Source organism: Leucopleurus acutus (genome assembly GCF_964270905.1).
Source record: "Leucopleurus acutus genome assembly, chromosome: 5".
NCBI classification, from domain to species: domain Eukaryota; kingdom Metazoa; phylum Chordata; class Mammalia; order Artiodactyla; family Delphinidae; genus Leucopleurus; species Leucopleurus acutus.
Window position 1 is genome coordinate 114,189,339 of NC_139147.1, and position 26,769 is coordinate 114,216,107.

Genomic DNA, 26,769 nt, shown 5'->3' on the forward strand with positions numbered 1-26,769 from the left:
TAATTCAGGATTCATCCCCTTCAGTCCCCCCCACCCCCCGCCCTGCAAAAAAACCCATAAAAATTGTCTTCTTTGTTTATCACTACAGTGAATGGCACAGCATCGCTCCAGAACTCAGGAGTCACCGTGACACCTCTCATTGCATACCACCTCTCCGGCCCCTCAAATAATGTAATCACCAAGAACTGCTAAATTTATCTGCAAAAAAATCTCTTAAACCTGTCCCTTTACTCCTACCACCACCCTTCTATTTCAAGCTCCATTGTCTCTTGCCTGGGCAACTCCAAGAGTCCCCTAAAATGGTCTCCCCACATCTATTTTTGTGTTCCTTGCAATGTCTTTTCCACAATACTTACTGGTTTTTCCTTAACATAGCCATCCAGACCTTCCAGGGTCTGTGCTACCTTCTCTTTGGTCTTTAAGGTCAGCAGCCTTGGCCTCAAGAAATTATGTTCCCTTCTTGGATTGGAAGAATCAATATTGTGAAAATGACTATACTACCCAAAGCAACCTACAGATTCAATGCAATCCCTATCAAATTACCAACGGAATTTTTTACAGAACTAGAACAAAAAGTCTTAAAATTTGTACGGAGACACAAAAGACCCCAAATAGCCAAAGCAGTCATGAGGGAAAAATACGGAGTTGTAGGAATCGGGCTCCCTGACTTCAGAGTATACTACAAAGGTACAGTAATCAAGACAATATGGTACTGGCACAAAAACAGAAATATAGATCAATGGAACAGGATAGAAAGCCCAGAGATAAACCCACATGGTCAACTAATCTATGACAAAGGAGGTAAGGATATACAGTGGAGAAAAGACAGTCTCTTGGTGCTGGGAAAACTGGACAGCTACATGTCAGAGAATGAAGTTAGAACACTCCCTAACACCACACACAAAAATAAACTCAAAATGGATTAGAGACCTAAATGTAAGACTGGACACTATAAACCTCTTAGAGGAAAACATATGAAGAACACCCTTCAACATACATCACAGCAAGATCTTTTTTGATCCACCTCCTAGAGTAATGGAAATAAAAACAAAAATAAACAAATGGGACCTAATGAAACAAAAGCTTCTGCCAAGCAAAGGAAACTACAAACAAGACGAAAAGACAACCCTCAGAATGGGAGAAAATATTTGCAAACGAATCAACAGGACAAAGGATTAATCTCCAAAATACATAAACAGCTGATGCAGTTCAATATTAAAAAAACAAACAACCCAATCCAAAAATGAGCAGAAGACCTAAATAGACATGTCTCCAAAGAAGACATACAGATGGCCAAGAAGCACATGAAAAGCTGCTCAACATCACTAATTATTAAAGAAATGAAAATCGAAACTACAGTGAGGTATCACCTCACACCAGTTAGAATGGGCATCATCAGAAAATTTACAAACAACAAATGCTGGAGAGGGTGTGGAGAAAAGGGAACCCTCTTGCACTGTTGGTGGGAATGTAAATTGATACAGCCACTATGGAGAACAGTATGGAGGTTCCATAAAAACTAAAAATAGAATTACCATATGACCCAGCAATCCCACTGCTGGGCATATACCCAGAGAAAACCATAATTCAAAAAGACACATGCACCCCAATATTCACTGCAGCACTATTTACAATAGCCAGGTCATGGAAGCAACCTAAATGCCCATCGACAGATGAATGGATAAAGAAGATGTGGTACATATATACAATGGAATATTACTCAGCCATAAAAGGGAACAAAATTGGGTCACTTGTAGAGACATGGATGGATCTAGAGACTGTCATACAGAGTGAAGTCAGTCAGAAAGAGAAAAACAAATATCGTATATTAATGCATATATGTGGAACCCAGAAAAATAGTACAGATGAACCAGTGTGCAGGGCAGAAATAGAGACACAAATGTAGAGAACAAACGTATGGACACCAACGGGGGAAAGTGGCCGGGGGGTGGGGGTGGTAGTGTGATGAATTGGGAGATTGGGATTGACATGTATACACTAATATGTATAAAATGGATAACTAATAAGAACCTGCTGTATAAAAAAATAAAATTCAGAAAAAAAGTACAATTGATATAATAGCAAAAAAAAAAAAAATTATATTCTCTCCTACTGTAAGGTCACTGAACGTGCTATTTCCATTGCCCAACAGTGCTCTCTAAATACATTTTATCCTTCAAGCCTCAGTTCAAAGTTCATTTTCTCATGGAAACCTTCCCTGACCCTGTGACTAGGTCTCTTTCATATCATTACCTTCCTACAGCAATTAACAAAACTGTAATTTTATGTGTTGTCCATGGATTAACGACTGCCTTCTACTCTTGCCTTTAACATCTATGAGAGCACTGAATGGAATTCCCAGCACCAAGCAAAGCACCTTCACACAGTCGGTGCACAAATATTTGTTAAATATACAAATGTTGTCTAAGTAACTAACATGATCTCTATAACTCCCAATTTCTCAGATTTCTTCAATTCAGCATTTTACTAATCTTGATCAGTATCAACACCCAAATCAGACTTAGGTCTTTATTTTCTTGCCTCCATACCATCAAAGCAAAGGCTAAATTGGTATGTTCTTCTAGTAGGTGCTTCATTTACCTCTTAAAACTCCATTTAGAAGTTGGTTGTCCTAAAATTATAGCAGTGGATTCTTAAATTAACAAAAACTGGAAAATTCTGCTGTCTTCTGCTTATGTTTTGATATATTAACTTTAACCCACTATTCTTAGTAAATCAACTGTCAAATGTTCACATAAGTGTTAACCATAAAGAGCTGTAGATAGTAATCTTTTAAACTCCAACAACTGATAAAATGCTGTAAATCTGATGACATGTTAATTCACATGTATGGGAGGAAAAAAGCATGCATACAAACATGCCAAACAGTACCTGTCAGAATACATTTACACAAAAAAAAATCACAAGAAAGGAAAATGTGACGAGGGAACTTTATTTTAAGCTCTGATTAGAGAACTTCCTTTTTTATGTTTAATACTTAAACGTCCAAATAAGCAGTACAAATTTTTTCCCCAAATATGCAATGAATGTCATCAAACTTATCTAATTCAATTGCTCAATCAACGGATGTAATAAATCAAACACTCAGGTACGTAAAGTAAGTCTGTGCCTCTCTGTAGGCTTCCAGAGGAGCCACATTTGTCTTGTTCACCAAGGTATCTTTAGCCCTTGGCACAAGCAGGTACTGAATGAGGATTTACTGAGAAAATACATCAACACAAAATAGGAAAGTTTGTTTTAAGCTATTTTGCATGCTTGATCTCTCTCCCTTCAACTCCATTTATGTGTTGGGTTATTTTTTTCTATTAGCAATTACAAAAGTGCCACAATTAACAGATGATATATTGAGCTAAAGTTAAAGAAAGAGTACTCATAATAAATATAAAATAATAAGGGACAAAAGCAATGGAAAGGAAGGTAAAAACTGTTTTCTCCTTTGTTAACACTGGTAATTAATGAAAAGTTGCATTTTATAGCACTCCGATTTCAAATGGAATTAAAAGAATTTTCACATATTTACCCTCAATTGTCTTCGCTTCCTCTCCTTTCCCAAACAAACTTGCAAATAAATGCCCAAGAAACTCTACCAAAATCAGAAACCAAATATTCACTTTCCTATATACACATTAATCTCTGGGGGAAAAAGTAACAAACAAGCTAAATTTACCTGTAATGGGTATGGCATAGGGCATATTAATAGTTATTTCCCATATACAGATTAAAAAACAAAAGGGAAGGATTTTTGTATGTAACATGCTCAGGATGACTGCAAAAGAAAATACTTAACAGACTTTTGTAATTCTCTACTTAAAGAAAAAAAGGAAAGGAAACAAGAATTAAGTATCAAAAGTTTAACTGAAGTACTTAGACTTTTTTAAAAGTTTAATTTGAAGGACTAAATGCCCTTCCCCCTACATTTGTTTACACATTTTCAAAACTTTATAAGGTACATTTGTTAAATTATTGTGACAAGTATTCCAATACAAGCAACTGTAAAAGAAGAGTATTTTGGAAAAGCCCATGTGAAACCAAGACATACAAAATAGAAAAATTACATAACTTGGAAAATGCAGTCTTTTTTTTAGCTACTTAAATCCAAAGTATCACACTTAATCCTTAACAATATTTATAAGTTAGTAAGACGACTGCCACTTTCTAATGGAAAAAAATAAATATGGAGAAAAAAATCAGAATAATCAAGCCATAACTCCCCCTTACAGTATCATATATGAAAGATGATATGATGATATATGCCAAGCACACAGTAAACACTACAGAGAGCTTTTTTTTAATCATAAGGAAGTTGCAAGGTTTTTAGTTTTCACTCCAAAAATAAGACTTACCGTCTTATTTTCTGACTCTTTAAACAGCACTTAAATTGATTTAATATTAAAGATTTGCTTAGTCTTTAAAGATAAAGCAAAAAAACTAGTTGGATAAGTAGAAAATCTAAACTTTAGTACACTTATATTAATACATGAAGTTTGAAAAAGTTGATTTTAAATGCATTATGGGCAACACCAATGTTCCAAAGTATCAGGACTCTGAAGACTTACTAATCCAACCATCCTATTCTGAAAAAAGTCACCTTTTGAGATACGGGATTCTAATTTCCACAACTTTGCAATTTTGTTTGTTTTTAATCTGAGCCTTTCAAACCTTCCCCGACACCACTTACCTTATCACATGCATTACTGCTCTGCTTCTAATACTTAACTAGGTAACAACAAAATCACTTACAGAACATTGTCGGAAAATGCCGGGTGTGGGGGGAAAAGGGTTGTTTTTTTCTATTTCTCTGAATGCCCAAGAGATTTAAAAGGCAGAACTCACGGGAGTAAGGGGAGCGGGGGAGAAGATGCAGTTGTCTGGGAGCGAAAGGTTGTCAGAAGAGCAACGTGCTCCTTTACAAAAACACTTTAGAAATTGCAAACGGAGAATCAGCCTCCCCGTCCAAGCTTATCAGCTGTCAGAATCCCTACGCTCTCACCCAACAGTCACCCCGGCGGATCCTGGAGAAAAAGGCGTCTGTCCCTCGCGGGTCTCCTTCAACGACCCGAGGTGACCTTCGCCTAGCGGGGCAGCGAGGCCGCCTGGCGTACCCCGCGGAAGCCGAGAGGAAGTTAACCGGAAGAGAAATGCTGGAGCTCCTCCGCCGACCCTGCGCCGACTCATGCCCACCTCCGCAGGCAGCCGGGTGGCCATGGCGTGACGCCGCCGACCCGTCCTCCGTACTGACAAGTGTCCCCGCGTCTTCGCCTTTCAGTATTTAACCTTCTCGTGCCCTCCTTCCCCATTCCCGCCATTATAGGAACCAAAAAAGAAGTGAGCGGTTGTGTCTGGAGGCAAAGAAGGCGGCCTGGCCATCCCCGGGAAGAGCCCCGGAGAAGGTAGGCAGCGGAAGGCTGCTGGCACCGTTCTTCCGGGACAGGGAAGGTTCAGCTCTCTAGGCCGCGAAGCCGCGGCCTCGAGTAGTGAGAGGCGCCGAGCGAAGGCGCGGCGGGGCGCCGGCGCACATACTCACCAAATCTGGAACTTGAGCAGCGGCCCCGTGGCGTACTGCATCTTTAATCTCTTGCCAGGCACGCCACCCAGGTTGGCCGAGGCATCGCTCCGGACCACCGCTGACGCCGCCACCAGGAGAAGTAGCAGAAGCCTCATCTTAAACGAGCAAACCACTTCGGCCGCCCTCAGACTCAGACTGCAGCCGGCCCAAGGTAGAGCCGGAGCCGCGAGCTGCTTCCCACCGCGCAGGCGCGATCCGCCAAGGTCGTGAGGGAAGCTGGAATGCGCCTGCGTATCCCGGCCCCTGCGCGCGCTCTGGGAGGGAGAGCTGACCAGTTTCGCGGTCCTGACCCACCATCTTGGATGTGCGCGGAGACTCTTGGGATGGAGTGAGATAGGTAGAGAACAAACAGCAGCTGATGGGATAGTAGAGGAGCCTGCTAATTAAAGCTTCTGGCACACCTGGGTTCTACATACAATTTCATGTAGTTCAGACTTTTATCTCCCCGAGACACTTAGGAACACCTGTTTAACAGCCTTGATTCAGGTGTGGGAGATAAAAGAGAAAGCCCCCGCCTTCCAAACCGGAATGCTTCACTCTTTCTGGGTGCATGCTATGGCCTTTTCTTTGAACTTGGAATATTGCGCTCTCCTAAAGGAGTCTTTTTTAAAAAGACCTTTGGAAAACTTCGACATATACAAGAACAGAATAATTACCTAACTCATTAACGACCTTTAACAATTATTAGTATTTTGGCAATCTTAATTGTCTATAGTACAGCTCTAACCACTTCTCCCCCAAGGAAGCAAATACCAGACATATCACTTCATCTATGGATTTTTAAGCATGTATCTCTAAAACATAACTTTTCTTTGGGGAGAAGAAAACTGACCACAATACCATTATCCCACCTTGAAAAATAAGTTATTGCTTAATACCAAAATATCCAGTGTTCAAATTTCTCCTATCTTAAAGAATATTTATTTATTTTTATTGTTAATTTGTTCAAATTGTTACGGAACCAAACTTGGGTCTGCTCACCTGTGGGCAGTAAACCAATTTACTGACACTGGACTGTAGTGAAGGAAAATGCAGCATTTACTGTAAAGGCGCCAATACAAGGAGGATGGGTGGCTTGTGCTCTAAAACCCTGAAACCCCTGGTGGTTTTGCCTATAAAAGTCTTTATAGGCAAAATTTGGCGTGAGGGATGCAGGGTGTGCGGCTTTCTTCTGGTTGGTTGGTGGTGTGCTCAGCTTGAAGTTACCATCCTCCACCAAGGTAGGGGCCTTAGTTCCTGCAGAAGAACTCAAAGATATTGTTATGTATATTCCCAGGGTTGCACTATTGTTTCCTGACTGCTCCTCCCTTGTTTCTGTCCCTTCCCTGATTAGCAACTGTTTGAATCTGCCCTTTGGAATTCAGGGAAGGTCAAGGAGTCTGAATGAAGCCTATTTGCTACAAACAAGAAACCAGAGACACAGAAAGGATTTGTACCCAGGAGAGCCCCACAGGGGCCCCACAGTTCCATTTCAAAATCAGGACCAAAATAAAAAGTAATCCTTTGCCATTGGTTGATATGTCTTTTAGATCCCACCAAACAAAGCCTTTAAGGTCAAGATTACACCAGGAATTGAAAAAGTTTCATGTATTATTCATTACAGCAAAGGGAACACACACCACAGGGAATCAAGGGGAGTCTCAGTAAGAGGGTGTTAGGAAGATTATTATAGCATCTGGGCTTTGGATGATTTGGGAAGAGTATTGGGAGTGCCAATGGAAAATTTGGTCATATTTTTTAAATAAAGCCTCAGAATGAATAAACATCAATCATTTTGGATTATTTAGCCCCGGTATTGCAGTTATGAAATACATCAGGTATGAATTCAAGAAATAGTTGAATAGGAAGTTCTCAATAAATGTGTATGCCCATAATTTCTCATATCCAATAGTTTGAATGAAGCACATGATCAAAAATTGTTTCCTAATTTAAGGATGCAGTGAAAGTCTGAAAACATTTCACAATATTTGATTTCAACTCAGAGTGACTAAAACAAGTCTTATGTATCTTAGTGAGATAGGAAGGGGGCAGGGCACAACCTTTAAAAGAATGACATAGCTGTTGAGGACATGACATAAACTGGTTAGAACCAACTAGGTCCAAGATCGTGGACGAGTAGACTTCCACTAGACCTTGAGCCTCAGTATATGCTCATCTACTGACAAACTCTGAGTACAGCAAGGTTGCTGGATATAAGCCCATTTTACAAAAATCAATAATTATCTTTCACCAACAATTTAAAAATGTATTTAAAAAAAATGTATCCTTTACCAATACTTCCTAGAATAAATCTAAAATGAAATGTGCAAAACTTTTATAAAGAAAAATATAAACCTTTCTACTTACTCTTCAAGGCCAATTCACTGTTTGTTCAGTGAAGTCTATCTTCAGCCCTTCCTGCACTATGCCCCTGAGGCACTCAGCACTGACCTCCTACCTAGTCATTATATAACACTGTAATCGGTTATTACTATGTCAGACTCTTCTGCTTTTAGCTGAGACTGGCAAGGTTAAGGACTGTCATTCTTCCTTGTAGTCCAGGTGACCATGGACTTCTTGAAATAACAATGAGAATGAGAACAAATAATATCAGCTACTATCTATCGAGTGCCTACTATATACAAGGTGCTATTAAGGGCTTTACCTATATTATTTTTATTTATTAATTACTGACACAGAGCAAATAATGTTTGAATGTGTGCATGTCATGGATGGTTAAGATTTTAAACAGTGAAGAAGAAAAGAGAACGTAAGCAAAAGCCAGGAGAGGGGTCGTTGCAGGACTGCTGTGCTACAGGGGGGTTCCACTAGGGGATGAATGGGAAACCAGATGGGGAATGTAGGTGGGGCAGATTGTGGAAGTCCTTGAATGCCAGGGTAAGCAGTTTAAATTTTTTTCCTGTAGAAAATGGGAGCTATTGAAGATTGGCAGCATTATCAAAGCACTGTCTTAGGAAGACTGATGTAGTAACTGTGTGCATAGTGATTGAAGTAAGAAGTGTCTCAAGGTAGGAACTCAGATACAACAGGGAGTAGTTAATGCAGAACAATCATTATAAACCACTTTGACATAGCACAAAACCAGGGCACAAGGAATAACTAGACTTACTGGGTTCTTGAGGAACGACTTCTTAAAGAAGATCACTATAGGGTAAGAAAATATTTCAACTGGGAACAATAAGATGTGCAAAAGTAGACAAGTGGAAAAATCTCATTAAGCCTATAAGGTTTCCACTGCTGGGGCCCAGACATGTGTGGTGTGGCTGGCAGGTAGACACATGTGTATGTGGGTTAGGGTGGGGGGACATGGAATGAATCCTTCTGGGAAACAATGCATTTTATGAGAAGGAACCAAACAACAAGAGCCCAGGCAGCGACAGAGCACAGGTCTTTGGGGGAAAGATGATTCCAAATCCAGCATAAGGACTGTTGCTCAGATTGTATCCCCATCCCAGCCCAACTCAATTCAAAAAAAAGTGACAAGTCTAAAAGCCTAAAAATGCAGCACAACATTGGAACCCCAGAAGCACAACTTTTAACAACTCTCCCCCAAAAGAATATAAGGTAAAGGGAAGAGAGACATTCTCCATCTTATCCAGGGACACAACCTATGGCATGATGAAGCTCTAGCATATCAGGCTTATGATATGCTAAATATGCCCAGATGTTGAAAGAGACCCCAGGGCCCAGTGGAGCAACCTCAGGTGCCAGCAGAGGGTGGGGTATGCAGCAGTGCAGATGTAGCAGTTATCAGAAAGAAGTATGGTGCAATTAGGGGCAGTGGCAACACCTGATAAGAGTGAATTCATTTACTGACTATAAATCAGACATCCCCTGGAGCCTCCCAGACATACTTGGAAGTGGGGCAGGGGTGACAGGCATTAAATGGATTTGCATGTAGGACCAATGAGTCTGTGACATGTGAGCTGGTATTATTATTTTTTAAAATAAATTTATTTAATTTAAATAAATGGGTCTTCGTTGCTGTGTGCAGGCTTTCTCTACTTGGGGCCAGCGGAGGCTGCTCTTCGTTGCAGTGCGCAGGCTTCTCACTGCAGTGGCTTCTCTTGTTGCAGAGCACGGGCTCTAGGTGCGTGGGCTTCAGTAGTTGTAGCACGTGGGCTCAGTAGTTGTGGCTCACGGACTCTAGAGCGCAGGCTCAGTAGTTGTGGCTCACGGGCTTAGTTGCTCTGCAGCATGTGGGATCTTCCCTGACCAGAGCTCAAACCTGTGTCCCCTGCACTGGCAGCCGTCTTCCAGCCAGAAAGAGGGCCCTCACCAAGAACCAAGCTGGCCAGCACCTTGATATTGCACTGCCCAGCCCCCAGACCTGTGCAAAATAAATGTCTCTTGTTCAAGCCACACAGTCTATGGTATTCTATTATAACAGCCTGAGTTAAGACAGTGAAGAAGCGATAATCATGTCTCTAGCTCAGGTGTTCTTCTGATTTAATTGGTCTAGGATGAGGCCTGAGCACCGATGTATTTAAGTTTCCCCGGACTATGAAGCCAAGTTTAGTGTACTAGACATGAGGTCTCTTAGGGTATAGACTCAGGTCTTATTTGTCTTCAAATCTCCAGAGAACCCAGCAAATTACTATGAACATGGAAGTTACTTGAACTTTGATTGCAGTGAATGGTAATGGAAAATTTGGCAAGTGGTAAAAGAAGATAATTTGTCAACGTGTTAAATTTCAACTTTTGACTAGATAGTCAAGTAAACTTATGATGGAGATAACTAGTAATATGGTACTAGAAAGAGACAGAATGTACACATATGTATTTGGGGATAATTTAAGTGCACGTGGTAGCTAAAATTATGAAAGAACATCCATATGTAGTAAACACATAATAGTTTTGAGGCCTCAATTAAAAGCATTTGATACAAAGTAAATTAATATAATCATCTAGAATTGAACTTAAACACAGTATCTAGAGAACATAGGCTGTATGGAAAAATATTTGAACCGAATGTATCCATTTCAAGATCGAAAGTAAGAAAGAAATAAAGAACGCTGTACAAAATTTGAGCAGCAAGTTACCTTGTGGGGACTTCTTCATAATATTAATAAGGTGCATATTGTAGGAAGGCTCCCCAGCATTGACTCCCCCTCTTCTGGTAATGGCACTTCAGTTTCTCTTTGGAGGACTGGCCGGAACCCATTGCACACAATCTTGTTGGGACTGTCAATTAAGATGCCCAGGGCTTCCCTGGTGGCGCAGTGGTTGAGAGTCCGCCTGCCGATGCAGGGGACACGGGTTCGTGCCCTGGTCCGGGAAGATCCCACATGCCGCGGAGCAGCTGGGCCCGTGAGCCATGGCCGCTGAGCCTGCGCGTCCGGAGCCTGTGCTCCGCAACGGGAGAGACCGCAACAGTGAGAGGCCCGCGTACCGCCAAAAAAAAAAAAAAAAAAAAAAGATTCGCAAAGCTTTCCCAGCCAGAGCTGTGACCATGTCCCAAGCCAAAAACTACTGAAGCCAGTTAATTCTGGTAGAAGAACCCTGAGGAGCATTCTAGACCCCAAACTACTCTGGTTCCTGTCATCTCCTGGGCCTCATTGTTTTTCTTTTCACTTGAATCTGTGAGCTATAACACATTCTGTTACTACTCTTTTCCTCTTAAGTTAGAGAGAGACCATTTCTGTTGCTTGCAAACTAAGAACCCTAACCTAGAGCCATGTTAAGCTCTTTCTTTCCTTAAGCCTGGTTTCGGGTTTTAAACTCTTGCCACTCCCATCTCCAACTCTTAAACATAGAATTGTTGGCAGACAATACTTAGAAGTTCAGACAGTAGACTATCAGTGTCTAGGAGGCCATTACACAGATGGGATAACCCGGGCCCAGCAAGCTGTTCAGGCCAGCAAGCTCAGAATCAAGGCCAGACCTCAGTACCAGGAAGGGGCTGGAGCAAGAGGCCTAAGATTAAAGGCGTACAATAAAAACTATGTTCACACAAACACCTGCACGTGGATATTTATAGCAGTTGTATTCACATTGTCAAAACCTGGAAGCAACCAAGATGTCCTTCAGTAGGTGAATGGTTGAATGGTTAAATAAACTATGGTCCATCCAGACAATGGAACACTATTCAGCGCTAAAAAGAAATCAGCTATCAAGTCACGAAAATACATGGCGAAACATTAAATGCATTATTATTAAGTGTAAGAAGCCAATCTGAAAAGGCTGCATATTGTATGATTCCAACTACGTGACATTCTGGAAAAGGCAAAACTACAGAGACAGTAAGATCAGTGGTTGCCAGGGAGAGAGTAGGGAGATGAATAGGTGGAGAACAGAGGATTTTCCCATCAGTGAAATGACTCTGGACGCTACTATAATGGTGGATACACGTCATTGCACCTGAGACCAAACCCATAGAATGTGCAACACCAAGAGTGAAACTTAATGTAAACTATGGACTTTGGATGATTATGATGCATCAAGATAGGCTCACCAGTTGTAACCAATGCGGGAGGCTGTGCATAAGTGGAAGAAGGGGGTATACAGGTAATCTCTGTACCTCAATTTTGCTGAGAACCTAAAAACTCATCTAAAAAAAAAAAAATCTGAAAAAAACCCCCACCACCTTCCCTTCCTCTGCAGCAGTCTTGCTAGGGTCAGCCACTACCTCTTTCTCCTCCAGGGAACAGGGGGATGTTCAGAAACAGTCAAGTCTCTTCATTTAGATTGGAGGGAGTTCAGATTCTCACAGCTTCTGTGCGGGGTTGGCTTCATGGCTGTGTGACCTGTGTGGTTACACAGGGCCCAGGACTTAAAAACGCCCTGCACTTGGTTTAATGCTTTGCTGTCACTGCCATGAAATTCTTAGTTTTTGAACAGGAACTCCACATTTTCATTTTGCACTGGGCCCCTGCTACTTCTGTGCCCAAGGCTGATCACTTCTCTGTTCCGGTCAATATTACCAAACTCTCTATCTAAATTGCCAAGTCTTTCATTGCCAGTGTTTAAATGCAAATGCCTGCTTGAGTTTTGTGGTCCAGATGTATTATTTCAATCAGTAAGTATGCATGAATTGTCTCTATTATATGACTGGGGGCTTGGGAGAGGAAGCACAAGCCAAGGACTTTAGACTCCTCAAGAGGGTACCATGGGCCCTTGCTGGGAAGAAGAGGGGGAGAGAACACAAAAGCAAAGCAGGCTGGGCGCAATAAAAGGTTCTCTCTGTTTAGCTTCAACTGAACATAGACAAATAAACAAAACTGTGCTCAGAAGTAATTTTGCCCAAGGATGTGAATGCAAGCAGCTCTGCTTTGCCATGTCTTTTAAGACTTTAAAAACACAGCTAGGGGCTTCCCTGGTGGCACAGTGGTTGAGAGTCTGCCTGCTAGTGCAGGGGACACGGGTTCGAGCCCTGGTCTGGGAGGATCCCACATGCCGGGGAGCGGCTGGGCCCGTAAGCCATGGCCGTTGAGCCTGCGCGTCCGGAACCTGCGCGTCTGGACCCTGTGCTCTGCAACGGGAGAGGCCACAACAGAGAGGCCCGCCACCGGAAAACAAAAACAAAAACAACAACAACAAAAAAACACAGCTGACTTTTGTTTGTTTGTTGACTTTTCTTTTGAAAGGAGCTTAATTCCTAAGAGATTTGTGGAGGTATTCCCAAGTCACACAGTTCCTGATTCGCAGCTATACCTGGGTTACACAGCACCTATTTCCTCTTCCAAGGGTGCTCACCATCACTCCCAGCTCAGAAGAGAACCAGAGATGGTGTCCTGGGTGTGATGGCTCTGACCCAATTCCAGGGTCTCTTCGCTTCACTTCTCCCTTGCTTTCTTTCTCTGTCCATCTCATGTATATCTTTTTCTCTGTAATATCTTTTTCACCTTCCCTCCTGCTTCCATTTTTTGCTTAGTGATCTTAGGAAAAATCTCAATTGTGGTTGAATTTGGAAATAGTGAAAATTTAAATGAAGGAAAAGAGAACATAAGTTTATATGTATGTAGCAAAGAACCAGTATCTAAAGCACACAAAAATGACCAAAAGCATCTATAGGAATCTCCTAAAAATTATTTTCTTCTACTTTTTCCTTCATTTAAATCTGCTTAAAAAAAAAGTTAGCATTCAAACTTTCAAAAAGAATTCTCAATGGGCTTCCCTGGTGGCGCAGTGGTTGAGAGTCTGCCTGCTAGTGCAGGGGACACGGGTTCGAGCCCTGGTCTGGGAGGATCCCACATGCCGCGGAGCAACTGGGCCCGTGAGCCACAACTACTGAGCCTGCGCGTCTGGAGCCTGTGCTCCGCAACGAGAGAGGCCACAACAGTGAGAGGCCCGCACACCGCGATGAAGAGTGGCCCCTGCTTGCCGCAACTGGAGGAAGCCCTCGCACAGAAACTAAGACCCAACGCAGCAAAAATAAATTAATTAATTAATAAACTCTTACCCCCAACATCTTCTTAAAAAAAAAAAAAAGAATTCTCATTCTATTTTCTATTATTGGCCTTACATTTTAAAAATTAATTTGTAAACAGCTTTTTTGTTTTAACGAATCTATACTCAGTTCTTCCATGTAAAGTTTTCATGGACTCACCTCAGCACCAATAACCACTTATATTATTATCCTCTATGGGAAAACATACGCAAATTCCATTTGCAAACATTTGACCTACAAACAAATTCTTGAGACACGATTCATTTGCAGCCAATAGGTGATTACTGACAGAACTCAGGGGAAGGTAGGAGTTAAGTCTGACGGCAAGGGGCTAAAGAGGGTTAATCGAAGGAGTTTGTCAATATAAAAAGAGCAGGGACTTCCCTGGTGGCCCAGTGGTTAAGACTCCATGCCTCTAATGCAGGAGGATTCAATGGATTCAATCCCTGGTGGTCAGGGAACTAAGATACCACATGCTGCGCAGCCAAAAAAAAAAAAAAAGGAGCAGCACCCCATGCTATTACGTTTTCATTTGCATATTTCTAGTACGGAACATATTTCCATAAATTCTAATTCCTTAATTCCCCAATTCTCTGATCTTTGAAACCCTCTAGTGAACATAACAGGAATTGTGTTTTGGGTGAAATGAAAAAAATGCTTTTGATTTTCAAATTCACTTAAAATATAAAGATATTATAAAATATTTTTTAAAAAACCTTTAGAAGTATGCTTTCCTGACTTCCGCTTTAAGATAGCGAAATAAGCACATGCATTTGCCTCTCTCCTTTCTCAGGATCTTAGAGAAATGACAGTAAAGTGGTACAGCAATAAATCCATGGCAACGCTGGAAAGAAGGCAGTGGTCTAGAAACTGTAAAAACTCTAGACAGGGAAGTGTAATTCTCCCACATGACCAGAAGATGAGAACAAGAAATACCGGTAAACCACAGTAGTATCTCCCATCTCTTCATATCGATATACAATGTATGCTTGTTTTATGTATTTTTGCCTAGGTGCTATATAGACTGAATGTGTGTGTCCCTTCAAAATTCCTACGTTGAACCTAGTCCCCAGCATGATGGTGTTTGGAGGTGAGGCCTCTGGGAAGTGGTTAGGTCATGAGGGCAGGGCCCTCATAAATGGAACTAGTGCCTTTATAAAAGTGGCCCCAAGAGCTCCCTCACACCTTCCACCACGTGAGGAGATGGTAAGAAGACAGAACCGGGAAGCAGATTTGTCAGAAATAAATGTCTCTTATTTATAAGCAACCCAGTCTATGGTATTTTGTTACAGCAGTCCTGACGGATTAAGACACCTGGCTACATCTTTTGGTACCAGGTCTTGAATCTTCAAGTGTCTTTCACTTCATTTCAATGTCAATCTTAACATTTCTAAATACATTGTATTTCCTTTGTAACCTGCACTTTACACAGTAAACACTTGATGAATTGACCTATGCACCTCTCTAAAGAGCACGAAGTTTATTCCTCCTCAATCTGGTTTGATTTTATGGTCTTGGGGGCAAAGATGACCCAGAGAAGTAGGCACCTGGTGTGGCTTATTCCACTATTCCTCCTTCCTTCCAGGAATAAAGAAAACACTTAACTTTGGCAAGATTGGAACAGCAACGCTGTCACTGTAATTTCTGTCATTTTACTACTTACAAATTCATATCACTTTGCCTTGCTCTGGACATTAATATATTTACATAGGTGGATGAATCCAAGAACTGCTTTGAAACCTCACTTGAATAAAGATTTTTAATAGTCCTAGCTGTCCTTTCTAATATCTCACTAACTCAAAGAAATATACTGCAAAAATGACCACCAGTTAAACTGACCATCCACAGAACAAATTTAATTTCTCAAAACATCCAGCTTAATTCCAGAATACAGATAAACATCGATACTTGTTATTTTAAAGCATGTGTATGTGTGTTTAACTGACATTTTATAACCTAAATGTACATCAGTATGAGCTGGTTAAATTATCTTACCTCCACACAATGTGGTCATTATAAAGATATATGTATATGTTTTAAAAGAGCTATGTACTGATATGGAATGATTTCCAAAATATGTTAAGGGAAAAAAGGAATAAAGAACAGTGTATATGCTTTTTTTTTTAACGGAAGTGTATGTATACTTGAATATAAATATGCAATGTATCCTTAGGAAGATACATAAGGAAGTGGAAATTGCTTTATCTAGAACAGAGGTACTTTTCACTGTGCGCCTTTTGTACTGCTTGAATTAAAAAAAAAATCCTGTTCACATACTTCCTATTTAAAATTTAAAAAAAGAGGATTTTATGTGTTACTATATACGATATTCTTACAGATCAGTAAGATGAAAGCCAAACAGAGAAATGGGCCAAGGAAAAGAAAAAAACAATTCACTAAAAAAATATAAACAACCATCAAATGTGGAAAAGTACATAACCCATTACTAATAAAAAGAAATAACAAAACCAAAAAGTATTATTTCCCTTCTCTCCATTTGGTAAAAATTCAAAAGGCTTATAGATTTGAAAAGAATATGGGAAAATTTCACTGGTAGAAGTATAAACCTTTAAAGAAGGAAGGACTTCGCTGGTGGTCCAGTGGTTAAGAATCCGCCTTCCAACGCAGGGGACTCGGGTTCGATCCCTGGTCAGGGAACTAAGATCTCACACGCTGTGAGGCAATTAAACCCGCATGCCACAACTAGAGAGCCCGCATGCTGCAACTACAGAGCCCACGTGCTGGAGCCCAAGCACCCCAACTAGAGGAAGCCTGCGTGCCGCAATGAAGAGTAGCTCCTGCTCGCCACAACTACAGACAGTCCGTGCGCAGCGATGAAGACCCAACGCAGCCAAAATAAATAAATAGATAGAAAAAAGTTAAACATTACAAATAAGGTTAAAGTTCCTTTTGACTACCGCCCATCCTAGTAGTCAATGTTATCAGTCCAGTGCATACTCTGTCCAAAGTTTTTTCTGTAAGTTTACATACTTAAATGTAGCCATAAAAAACATAGTATTGTTTCAAAAATATTCTGTATTATTTGGCAACATATATGTTTTGACGTAAATTGTATCTCTATTCCTTTTCTAAGAGAATTCCTTTTTCCCAGCTACAAAAGTTGGGTTTTGCCCCTTTTTCTCTTCTCTCACTGGGAAGCTTGTGTAACGCATGCACGAGCCTTTGTGTCTACTGCAGTTATCTCCCCTCAAGCTTACAATGGTATTCACAGATGCTTATGGTAAATGCCAAATACATTTCAGAGATGATTAAGGAAAGGAGATTTTTATGAGAATACAGGATTTATAGATTTTCCTTTATAATGAATACACAGCAGTGTATTTAAAATTTCATTTTCAAGCACACGTTTATCACCTTACACTCTTCTATCACCTTACTCTTACTCCCTGAGGACAATGTATTTAAAATAAAAATCAAACAAAATATGTAGTCAAAGAACACGTCAGTGATTTTTATACTGATATGTGCTCAGAAATAAAACATTTCTTTGGAAAAAATTAAATGGATTAAATGATTACACAAATAAAGACAATTCTAAAGAACGAGTCCAAGCAATCTAATTTTGGTCAGAACAGTCACCTTGGAGCAATTAAAAAGCATCTGACTAAAACAAAAGGTTCAATGATACTACCTCTAAAATAAACATTTTATTTTTCTTAATTTTGTTTTTGGCCACGTGGCATATGGGATCTTAGTTCCCAGACCAGGGATCCAATCCATGCCCCTGCAGTGGAAGTGTGGAGTCCTAACCATTAGGCCGCCAGGGAACACCCTTAACATTTTAAAAATGATGAATATATTTGCTGTAAACTGTGTAAACTGGTAATTCATTTAAAAAATTTAAAATTAAAAAAAATTATTAGGCTGCCAGGCCAAAAAACATTATACTGTCTCAGGATGAATTATTTAACATTTTATTAGAAAAACAATTTTTAAATATATTATAAAAGCAATATATTACTTTAAAAAAGCTTAAGTTTCTATTAACAGAAATAAATTAATGTTGAAAGCAATTATATGTACATGAGTGTGTGTATGTTCACACTCACTTCACACACAAAACATTTAAAATACCAAATTTTAATGCATTAGGTCTTTACCAAATCTTATTTGCAGCTTTGGGGCATCAGAGAACTCAGTTATCTGTTTGTGTATATCTCTCAAAGTATTCCTAGATTCTTTTCTTTTACTTAAATACTAGCTCTAGATAATGAAAACCTGTATAAATGCAAATGAAATAAAAATAACTTCAAATGTAAATCAGATGAAAAAAATTAACAGTAATAGATTCTAAAACCAAATAGAAATTAGTTTTGATAGCTGAGTATCTTGGATTATCAGTACATCTTTTATTCTTCATATGAGTGAACAATCAAAACAATGAAGATGACTATAGCAAAATGATCACAGTTCATGTTTAGAAAATATTTACCTCATCATTAAATGATCAGGTTTATTATTTGAAATATCAAAATAAAATGTTTTGCTATTTTCTATTTTTATTCTATACTTACTTTTTAGAACTAGTCAGAAAAACTTTACTTCAAATACTACAAATAATATAAACAATTTAATATATTTATCTTATTATTTTTTAAAAATTTATTTATTTATTTATTTTTGGCTGCATTGGGCCTTCATTGCTATGCGTGGGCTTTCTCTAGTTGCAGCGAACAGGGGCTACTCTTTGTTGCTGTGCGCTTCTCTTGATGAGGAACACGGGCTCCAGGCGCGTGGGCTTCTGGAGTTGTGGCGTTCAGGCTCTAGAGTGCAGGCGCAGTAGTTGTGGCACACGGGCTTAGTTGCTCCACAGCATGTAGTATCTTCTGGACCAGGGATCAAACCTGTGTCCCCTGCATTGGCAGGCAGATTCTTAACCACTGTGTCACCAGGGAAGTCCCAACAATTTAATATATTCAGTACAACCTGATTTTAAGGTGTTTCTTTAACGTTTGATAATACAGTGTTTAGGATCAAGATAGCCACGTTATATATTCAAAGGAAATATTTCCCAAACTTGCCTTGTAAATTAATAAAGAATCCGTTAATTGACGAAAGTCAACAATGATCAAATTTAAAACGTCTTTATTCATTTATATGGTAAATACTGTCCCCTACTAAAAAACAATGACATTGGTCTTTCAATCTGTCAAGCTTAGCTTAAAAGAAAAATCTTATGTCTCTTTTCTATATCATGTGTTGACAAGATATAGGATGCAGGAGGTAAAAATCAATTTAACAGACATTATTAAATAATTCCACACATATGCAGAATCTTGGATAAATGGTTAAAATTATAAGTGAACATTAAATGTGGGCACATGAATATTCCATGTACACCAATGGGTTTTAAGAGAAAATATGTTTGCATTGATTTCTGGTAACCAACTTGCTTTCTTTGAATCTTTAAATACCCAGTTCCAAATCTTCCAGCTCCTGGAGAAGGGCTTTCTCTTTCTGAATTTTCTCCAACTAGAAAAGTTTAAAACAATAAAGTTATTAAATAGGAAATAAAATAATTATTGGATCTATAGCCATATAGCAAAAGAGAAAAAATTTAGAGAAAGAATATTTCTGAGACTTTACCAGATCTACTGGTAAACACAGATTTAAAAATACAGATTAGAAACAAGTTCTAATTTGTTATTTGGTATGAATTAAGGGAGCAAAAAACGGAGCTGTCTTACTGCATGCATCTTTAGGTCTAATAAATCTTCCATTCTACACTTGGGCTTCAAAGTGTTGAGGAAAGGAGGAGGGAGAGGGGCAAACGGGACAGTGTGACCTGAGACACAGGAAAGAAGAGAATCTTCCATTTGTCTAACATAATATAAACTGCCTTTATTTTCAGCAGCAATGGCATTAGTATGCCTCAGAGGAAATAGGGACTTCCTCATTCACCACGATCCACATCATGTCTTCCCCTACCCTTGCCTATTTAAGACTAAAAATGTTAAAAAAAAAAAAAAATGGCACATGGTTTTCAAAAGAAGTTTTAAAATCTATACGCTCTTTTACCTGATTAAATAATTGCTTATAATAAAAAGGGAAGGGTGGTAGTGACTGTGAGCCCAAATGAAAAATGCAGAAAAGACCTGATTTTTTTCTAGCTGTTTTCCAGTTGCTGCTTGTTCTTTCAGTTGTTCAATTGCTTTCAGTTTCTGCAAACATCAAATATATTATGAGTCAAAAGGAAGAATAAGTAATTTTAGAATGCAAATTTTCTTATTAACAATTCAATCATATAAATGTGAAGCCTGAATAAGGAAAATCAATTATCTTACATTTGTATCAGGAACAGACTGCTAAAATGCTAAGGTAAACTACTTTTTAAAATTAAATGTAAAATTGGGTATGTTAAGAACATGGAATTTAGCGAAGTATTTTTCAAGATTTTAATTAATATTATCATATATGTACATCTATGTGTATACATGTACATGTATATGTCTTTAAATACATCACCATTTATTTCAGAACCTCACTGTACCTGGACGATGTCTTTGGCTTTAAGAGAAACTCCATAATGTAGCCTGAGAAGGGCTCTAGAAACCTGGATTTTACCTCCAAGGCCGCCATCACAAACTGGTTGCAATTTGACAAGTTAATAAACTTCCTTTTGTTTCTCTTTCTTCATCTTTAAAAATGGGATAAATATCTGCTCTTACCTGTCTCACAAGTGTCTAATGAAAAAGTGAGTATAAAAGTGTTCAAATGTACATTATTTCTTATTACTCCAAAAATCAATAATAAAGACTAATATCCTTTAGACAACTGTGAACAGAACTAAACTAGGTGCCATTCCTAAGTTACAGTATTTCATGGTGAAAAAGCAACAATGAGGACTGTACAAACCTCTCGGATGCCTGTCTTTAGGCATCTAAGCATTACTTTCTTTGTATAATTCTCATGTATTCTTTCAATAAACACATGTGCTTTTCACTTAAGCCTCCCACCTTCTTCAGGTTCTTGATTTTTTTGTCTATCTCAGGGTCTCCAGAAGTTGACTGAGAGATAGTGTTTCGTGGTGCGCTCTGTGGGGCAGGGGTAGGTGCCATATCTGGACTCTTATCACTTCTTGCTTCCTACAGGAAATAGTTTCAAAAATTCAATTTTCTAAAATGAAATCATTAAAATATTTCAACAAACACAGCCTTGATACATGAAATTCACAAACCAATATATGATTTTATCTTTTGCACATTTTATATAAAGAAAGCATCTGAATTGCTGGTCTCATGAAGTATGCTATATTGTCCCATAACAGATAATTACAATGAAGCGTTCAAAAAAGTCACAGTACAATAAACTACCCAAAAGGTTTTCACTATATAATTGTCATAGGGAACACTTTGCTAGATCTAGGATTTAAAGTTAGGGAATTCCCTGGCAGTCCCATGCTTAAGACTCTGCGCTTCCAATGCAGGGGGTATGGGTTTGATCCCTGGGCAGGGAACTAAGATCCCACATGCTGTGACGTGTGGGCTGCCCACCCACCCCTCAAAATTAAAGTAACATAATAATAAAATAAAAAATAATAGTATATTAGTAATATAATATTATATTAGTAATATGATAAAATATTACGTTAGTAATATAAAATATATAATTAGTAATATAATAACAAATGGAAATAAATGAAATAACCTTAGCAGAGTAAACTAGGAGGTTTCTGTATCAGCAAATAAGCATTCCAAATTTTTGGATATTTTGGTAAGTGCCACTATGTGGATGGTTGGAAATGTGAGAGGGCTTTTCTAATTAAGGTGTTTGAAGTTTCACTCTTGGAATATCCTCAAAAACTATTACACATATATCAAGTACATGTAATAGATGATGCTACAGGATAAGTTCCATAGAGATTTATTTATAATCAGATCAATCCAGCTCTGCAAGAAAGTGCCACGGAAAACTTTGTTCCCTGAAAGGGACAGTATATTGCTCCCAATGTGATCAGATCTCTGATGACCTTTCTAGCTTCATCCCTTCTCACCGAGTAACCACTGATTCTGAACCATTTTTATTTCCCCTAAGGTGCCATATATTCTTATTTCCTGGCCTTCATGTGTACTGTTCCTTGCGCCTAGAACACCTTCAGGTCACCTGGCTAACCCTACTTATCCTTTAGGCCTCTGGAAAATTCCCCCACCCCCCAAGAGACCAGATTAGTTGCACAACACATGGTATGTTTCCTTACTGTAACTGCACTGTACTATCCCCCATGAGACTGTACCTGAGGTTTCTTTGTTCACTTGTGCCCTCAGCATAATGTGAGCTCGACTGTACATGCTAAATAAATGAAAGAGCAGAAGACCGACTCTCCTTTGTAATTATGACAAGACATACGTTTTGACAAGAGGAGGGAAAAGTTATGAAAGTCTTTCTTTATTGGACCAAAGGTAGGGTTTCTACTTCTTCCTTATAGAGTTCCCAGTGGAACGCACAGACCCTGCAAGACTCTAAAACCTCTTAAGAGTTCTGGATGGAATACTCCGAACCACCAAAGCATCCCAGGGGAACATGGGACAGGCTATCACTCCTAGATCTCCAAATTTAAAAATGTCTGCCTGAGAGTTTTTAGAGAGTGCAGAATTGGAGTATTTTTTTCTCTTTAGAGTCATGTTGGTTGTATTTTGTACATTACAATCAACAAACATTAATTCCTAACCTTCTATGTGAGAACATTACTGAGCACTTTAACAGAGTATTCAGAAAGAAATTATTCACTTTCCACTCTTAAGGAGCCTATAAGTTCTGATAATATACAGTTTGGTATTTTTCATAATATAAAATTAAAGGAGAAGAGTGGATAAAAGGAGAAGAGACACACTTTGCCTATCAAAATTCATTTTTGACATCAGATAAAAAATTTTTTAATTTAGTTGTTTGTAATCAGCTGAGAATATTAATTTTCTAGGAAGATAAATGTTATAAATATGAAAAACTATTAAAGTTAAGTGAGGGACTTCCCTGGTGGCGCAGTGGTTAAGAATCCGCCTGCCAATACAGGGGACACAGGTTCGATCCCTGGTCTGGGAAGATCCCATGTGCCGTGGAACAAGCCTGTGCGCCACAACTACTGAAGCCTGCGCGCCTAGATCCCGTGCTCCGCGACAAGAGAAGCCACGGCAGTGAGAAGCCTGTGCACCACAACGAAGAGTAGCCCCTGCTTGCCACAACTAGAGAAAGCCCGCGCACAGCAACAAAGACCCAACGCAGCCAAAAAAATAAAAATATATTTAAAATAAATAAGTAAAGTTAAGTGAAATGACGATTTTCCTCCATATTTTAAAAAACCAAGAATAAGTTAAAATGTTTGTGTTAATATAGCTGAATTCTGGTCATTCTCTAAAAAAGGTTATGTACATGGTAAGATTAAACTCTTTGTTTCAATTATTTTTGGTAAAGCTGATAAGCTTACAAAGTCATCACCAGTTTATAAAAGTACTTGGTTAAGATTATGTACATCTGACTCCTTTATCTTTGGTTCCTTAATTCAGTCAGGGATGAGACCCTGTCATAGATCATTTACCTTTGTTCTATCACACAGTCATAACTTTTACTAACTCCAGCCAGTTGTCTCAAAAATACATACTGAAAGGATTACCTTGCAAGTAGAAAACTCTTTGTCATCACTGAGAAAACACGCAGAATAACTCTTTGTCATCACTGAGAAAACACGCAGAATAACTCCAAAATTAGTAGTGTCATCTTTAGTAAATAACATGTGTGGGTGATTATATGGTTGTATGAGGTGGGGTGTGTGGGGGGGGTTGTTTTTGTAATTATTATGTTTTACATTCGTAGCACTGATTGTTTTTTCAAAAGAACCACAGAGTTATCTTTAAGAAAGTCACATTGGGACTTCTCTGGTGATCCAGTGGTTAGGACTCCGCGCTTCCATGACAGAGGGTGTGGGTTCCCTGGTTGGGGAACTAAGATCCCACATGCCGTGCGGTGTACGCAAAAAGAAAAAGAAGTCAGACTATTTTAATATTAATTTTTCTAAACAAGACATACTGATTCTATGACCCTCCTCCCCAAATTTTATGTGCTCAAATACCAGAATAACACACAAAAATAAACAACTAATGGGACTTCCCTAGTGGTCCAGTGGGTAAGACTCCATGCTCCCAATTCATGGGGCCTGGGTTCGATCCCTGGTCGGGAACTAGATCTCACATGCATGCCACAAATAAGAAGTCTGCATGCCACAACTAAGAGTCTGCATGCCTCAACTAAGACCCAGCACAGCCAAAATAAATAGTAAATAAATATTTTTTAAAAATAAACTAATATTTTATTACAAAGGGACCTTAGCTCAGTACCAGCAACGGTCGTATTAAAAATATCTTCTGATAAAGAGGAAGAAAGATCACTTATAAAAGTGGGATTCTACGTTGAGGGGGTTTCTGAAGGCCCTTAAATCTCAGTTAGAAGGAATCTTATACAGTCATTATAAAAAACAGTATGGCGGTTCCTCAAGAAATTAAAAACATGTGATCCAGCAATCTTACTTCTGGGTATATATCCAAAGGAAACAAAACTCATTATCCCAAAGAGACAGCTGTACTCCCATGTTCACTGCAACATTATTTATAATAGCCAAGGTATGGAAACAATCTATGTGCCCTTCAACGAAAGAATGGATATAGAAAATGTGATATATAAACATACCTACATATTTACACAGAGTAGAACATTATCCAGTCATAAAAAAAGGAAATCCTACCATCTGCAACAACATGCATGAAACTGGAGGGCATTATGCTATGTGAAATAAGCCAGAAAGACAAAGAGAAATACTGCATGGTACCACTTATATGTGGAATCTAAAAAAAAAAGAAAAGTCAAACTCATAGAAACAGAGAGTAGAATGTGGTGGTTGCCAGGAGCTGGGGGGTAGTGGGAGAAATGGCGAGAGGTTGGTAAAAGGGTACAAATCGTCAGTTATAAGATGAATAAGGTCTGAGGATCTCATGTATAACATGGTGACTGTAGCTGATAATACTATATTGTACTGAATACAGTAAATGAAATTTGCTAAGAAAGTAGAATTTAAGTGCTTCATCCCCCAGAAGTAAATATGTAAGGTGATGAATGTGTTAATTAACTTGATTGTAGGAATCCTTTCACAATGTATACCTATATCATATCACACTTTAAAATTTTTATTTGTCAATTATACCTGTAATTATTAGCTGGAAAACCAACAACAACAAAAAAGGAATCTTAGCTACCAGTTTGTAATATTCGGGGCCAGCAGAGGTGTCTACCCACTCTGATGAAAGGCCAAGTCCTCCTTTTTACACAAGTCTAATACATGGACTAGATCATTTTACTTGGAAGGACCTAAGCCTGAGTTATTTAAAGACATTTCTGGAGATGAAATATATTAACTACAAAAGAGCACACCGATTTTTTTAGGCCCAGATTTTAACAGAATATGGCTGCATAATGAAATTCTATACCTTAAAATAGTAACTGCCTGTCAAAACACACAAGTAACCCAGAACTGTCAAAATTCAAGCATTAATAGGCAAGATGGAATTGTCTCAATCTCAAAAATGTGGTTACCATGACATTACTAACCACAAATTTCCAGCCCAGCAGATCTCACTATCACCGTAAGCCACACACCATCACAATTTACTTGTCAATTATTATGCTGGTGTGGTTTTTCAACTACCAAATCATATAAAAAATTATTTTAGAACAATTCCATTGTTTGGGTACTCTAGTGTTTAGATTCCCAGCTGAACAATTCCTACAGTAATATACTGAGTGACAAAATGGCCTTATAGTCATGTAATTTCTGGTTTCTCTTAAACATATGCTTTCAAAAAAGCAAACTATACCACTTCACACAGTCTCCTCCAAAAGGGTCTGTTGCAAGTAACACACTACATAATCCCATGAGGGTTTCAGGTTTTAAGGTCAGTTCCAGTTTCCTAGGTCCCACATTATATATAAAGGACGACTGAGAAATTCATAGGCAAACACAAAAGAGACATTCTGGCTACTTAAGTCTAACTCCAACTACATTTCATAACCTGTCAAGTTTTTAGGACTACAGTTCTTTAAACTTTAAGGCACACAGCTAATTTAACTGGTTTCATTTGTTTGTTTTGTTTGAAAAGATAAGCACCCCAAGTACCTGCTTTGCAGCTTTCTTAGCCTCATGCTTCCTTTGATTTTTAAGAGCTGTTTTTGATAACGGCTTCTCATTTCCTGGTTGTGGTTTCATATTCTGAGGTGGTTCCTCCTCATGCTATAGAAAATGTAAAATAAATGACTTTGAAATGGAGCCCACGTATTTACAAACATATACAACAAATTATACAATTTGGCTAGTACAGGACAAACTTACTTTACCAAATTTATCATAAGTTCACTGGCAAAGAATATTTCAAAACTCTTGTTGTAGGCACACTTCAACGGTCAAGATGGATTCAATAAGGATCTTCCTACTAGTTGATATATGATATCTTTCAGTTATATAAGAGCCAGCAAAATTCACTTTATTTTTGTTTAAACAATGGAATTTTTCTTAGTACTACCACTGACACATGATTTTTATGAAATTAGATACTAACAATAGTTTCTTCTGGGGTCCTTTTGGATTTGACTACTGCCAACAGAAACAGTTGCCTCATTTGTTTTCTCTGCACAAAGAGTCACTTGCTAGATCTTGCAAAATCAGAGATTAGAAGATTAAAAATAAAAGCAAATGGAAAAACTAAAACAGACAATAAAAAATTAAATCAAATAT

General features: G+C 38.8%; 2 protein-coding genes across 5 annotated transcripts in view; both read right to left on the bottom strand.

Annotated features, from left to right (window-relative positions):
- The window catches only part of SELENOT (selenoprotein T), a 33,268-nt gene extending 27,508 nt beyond the window's left edge, over positions 1 to 5,760 (bottom strand). The window contains exon 1 of the mRNA XM_082840021.1: positions 5,546 to 5,760. Coding sequence (XP_082696147.1) covers positions 5,546 to 5,682 — 137 coding nt within the window. The 5' untranslated portion in view covers positions 5,683 to 5,760. The remainder of the gene's footprint in view (positions 1 to 5,545) is intronic.
- A 13,305-nt stretch (positions 5,761 to 19,065) lies between these two features.
- Positions 19,066 to 26,769, bottom strand: part of EIF2A (eukaryotic translation initiation factor 2A) — a gene marked incomplete at its 5' end in the record, with an annotated part of 37,747 nt that continues 30,043 nt past the window's right edge. For all 4 annotated transcript variants that reach the window (XM_082839612.1, XM_082839613.1, XM_082839615.1 and 1 more), the window contains 4 exons: positions 19,066 to 19,469; positions 20,093 to 20,158; positions 20,954 to 21,082; positions 26,155 to 26,268. In XM_082839612.1, coding sequence (XP_082695738.1) covers positions 19,404 to 19,469; positions 20,093 to 20,158; positions 20,954 to 21,082; positions 26,155 to 26,268 — 375 coding nt within the window. In that variant the 3' untranslated portion in view covers positions 19,066 to 19,403. The remainder of the gene's footprint in view (positions 19,470 to 20,092; positions 20,159 to 20,953; positions 21,083 to 26,154; positions 26,269 to 26,769) is intronic.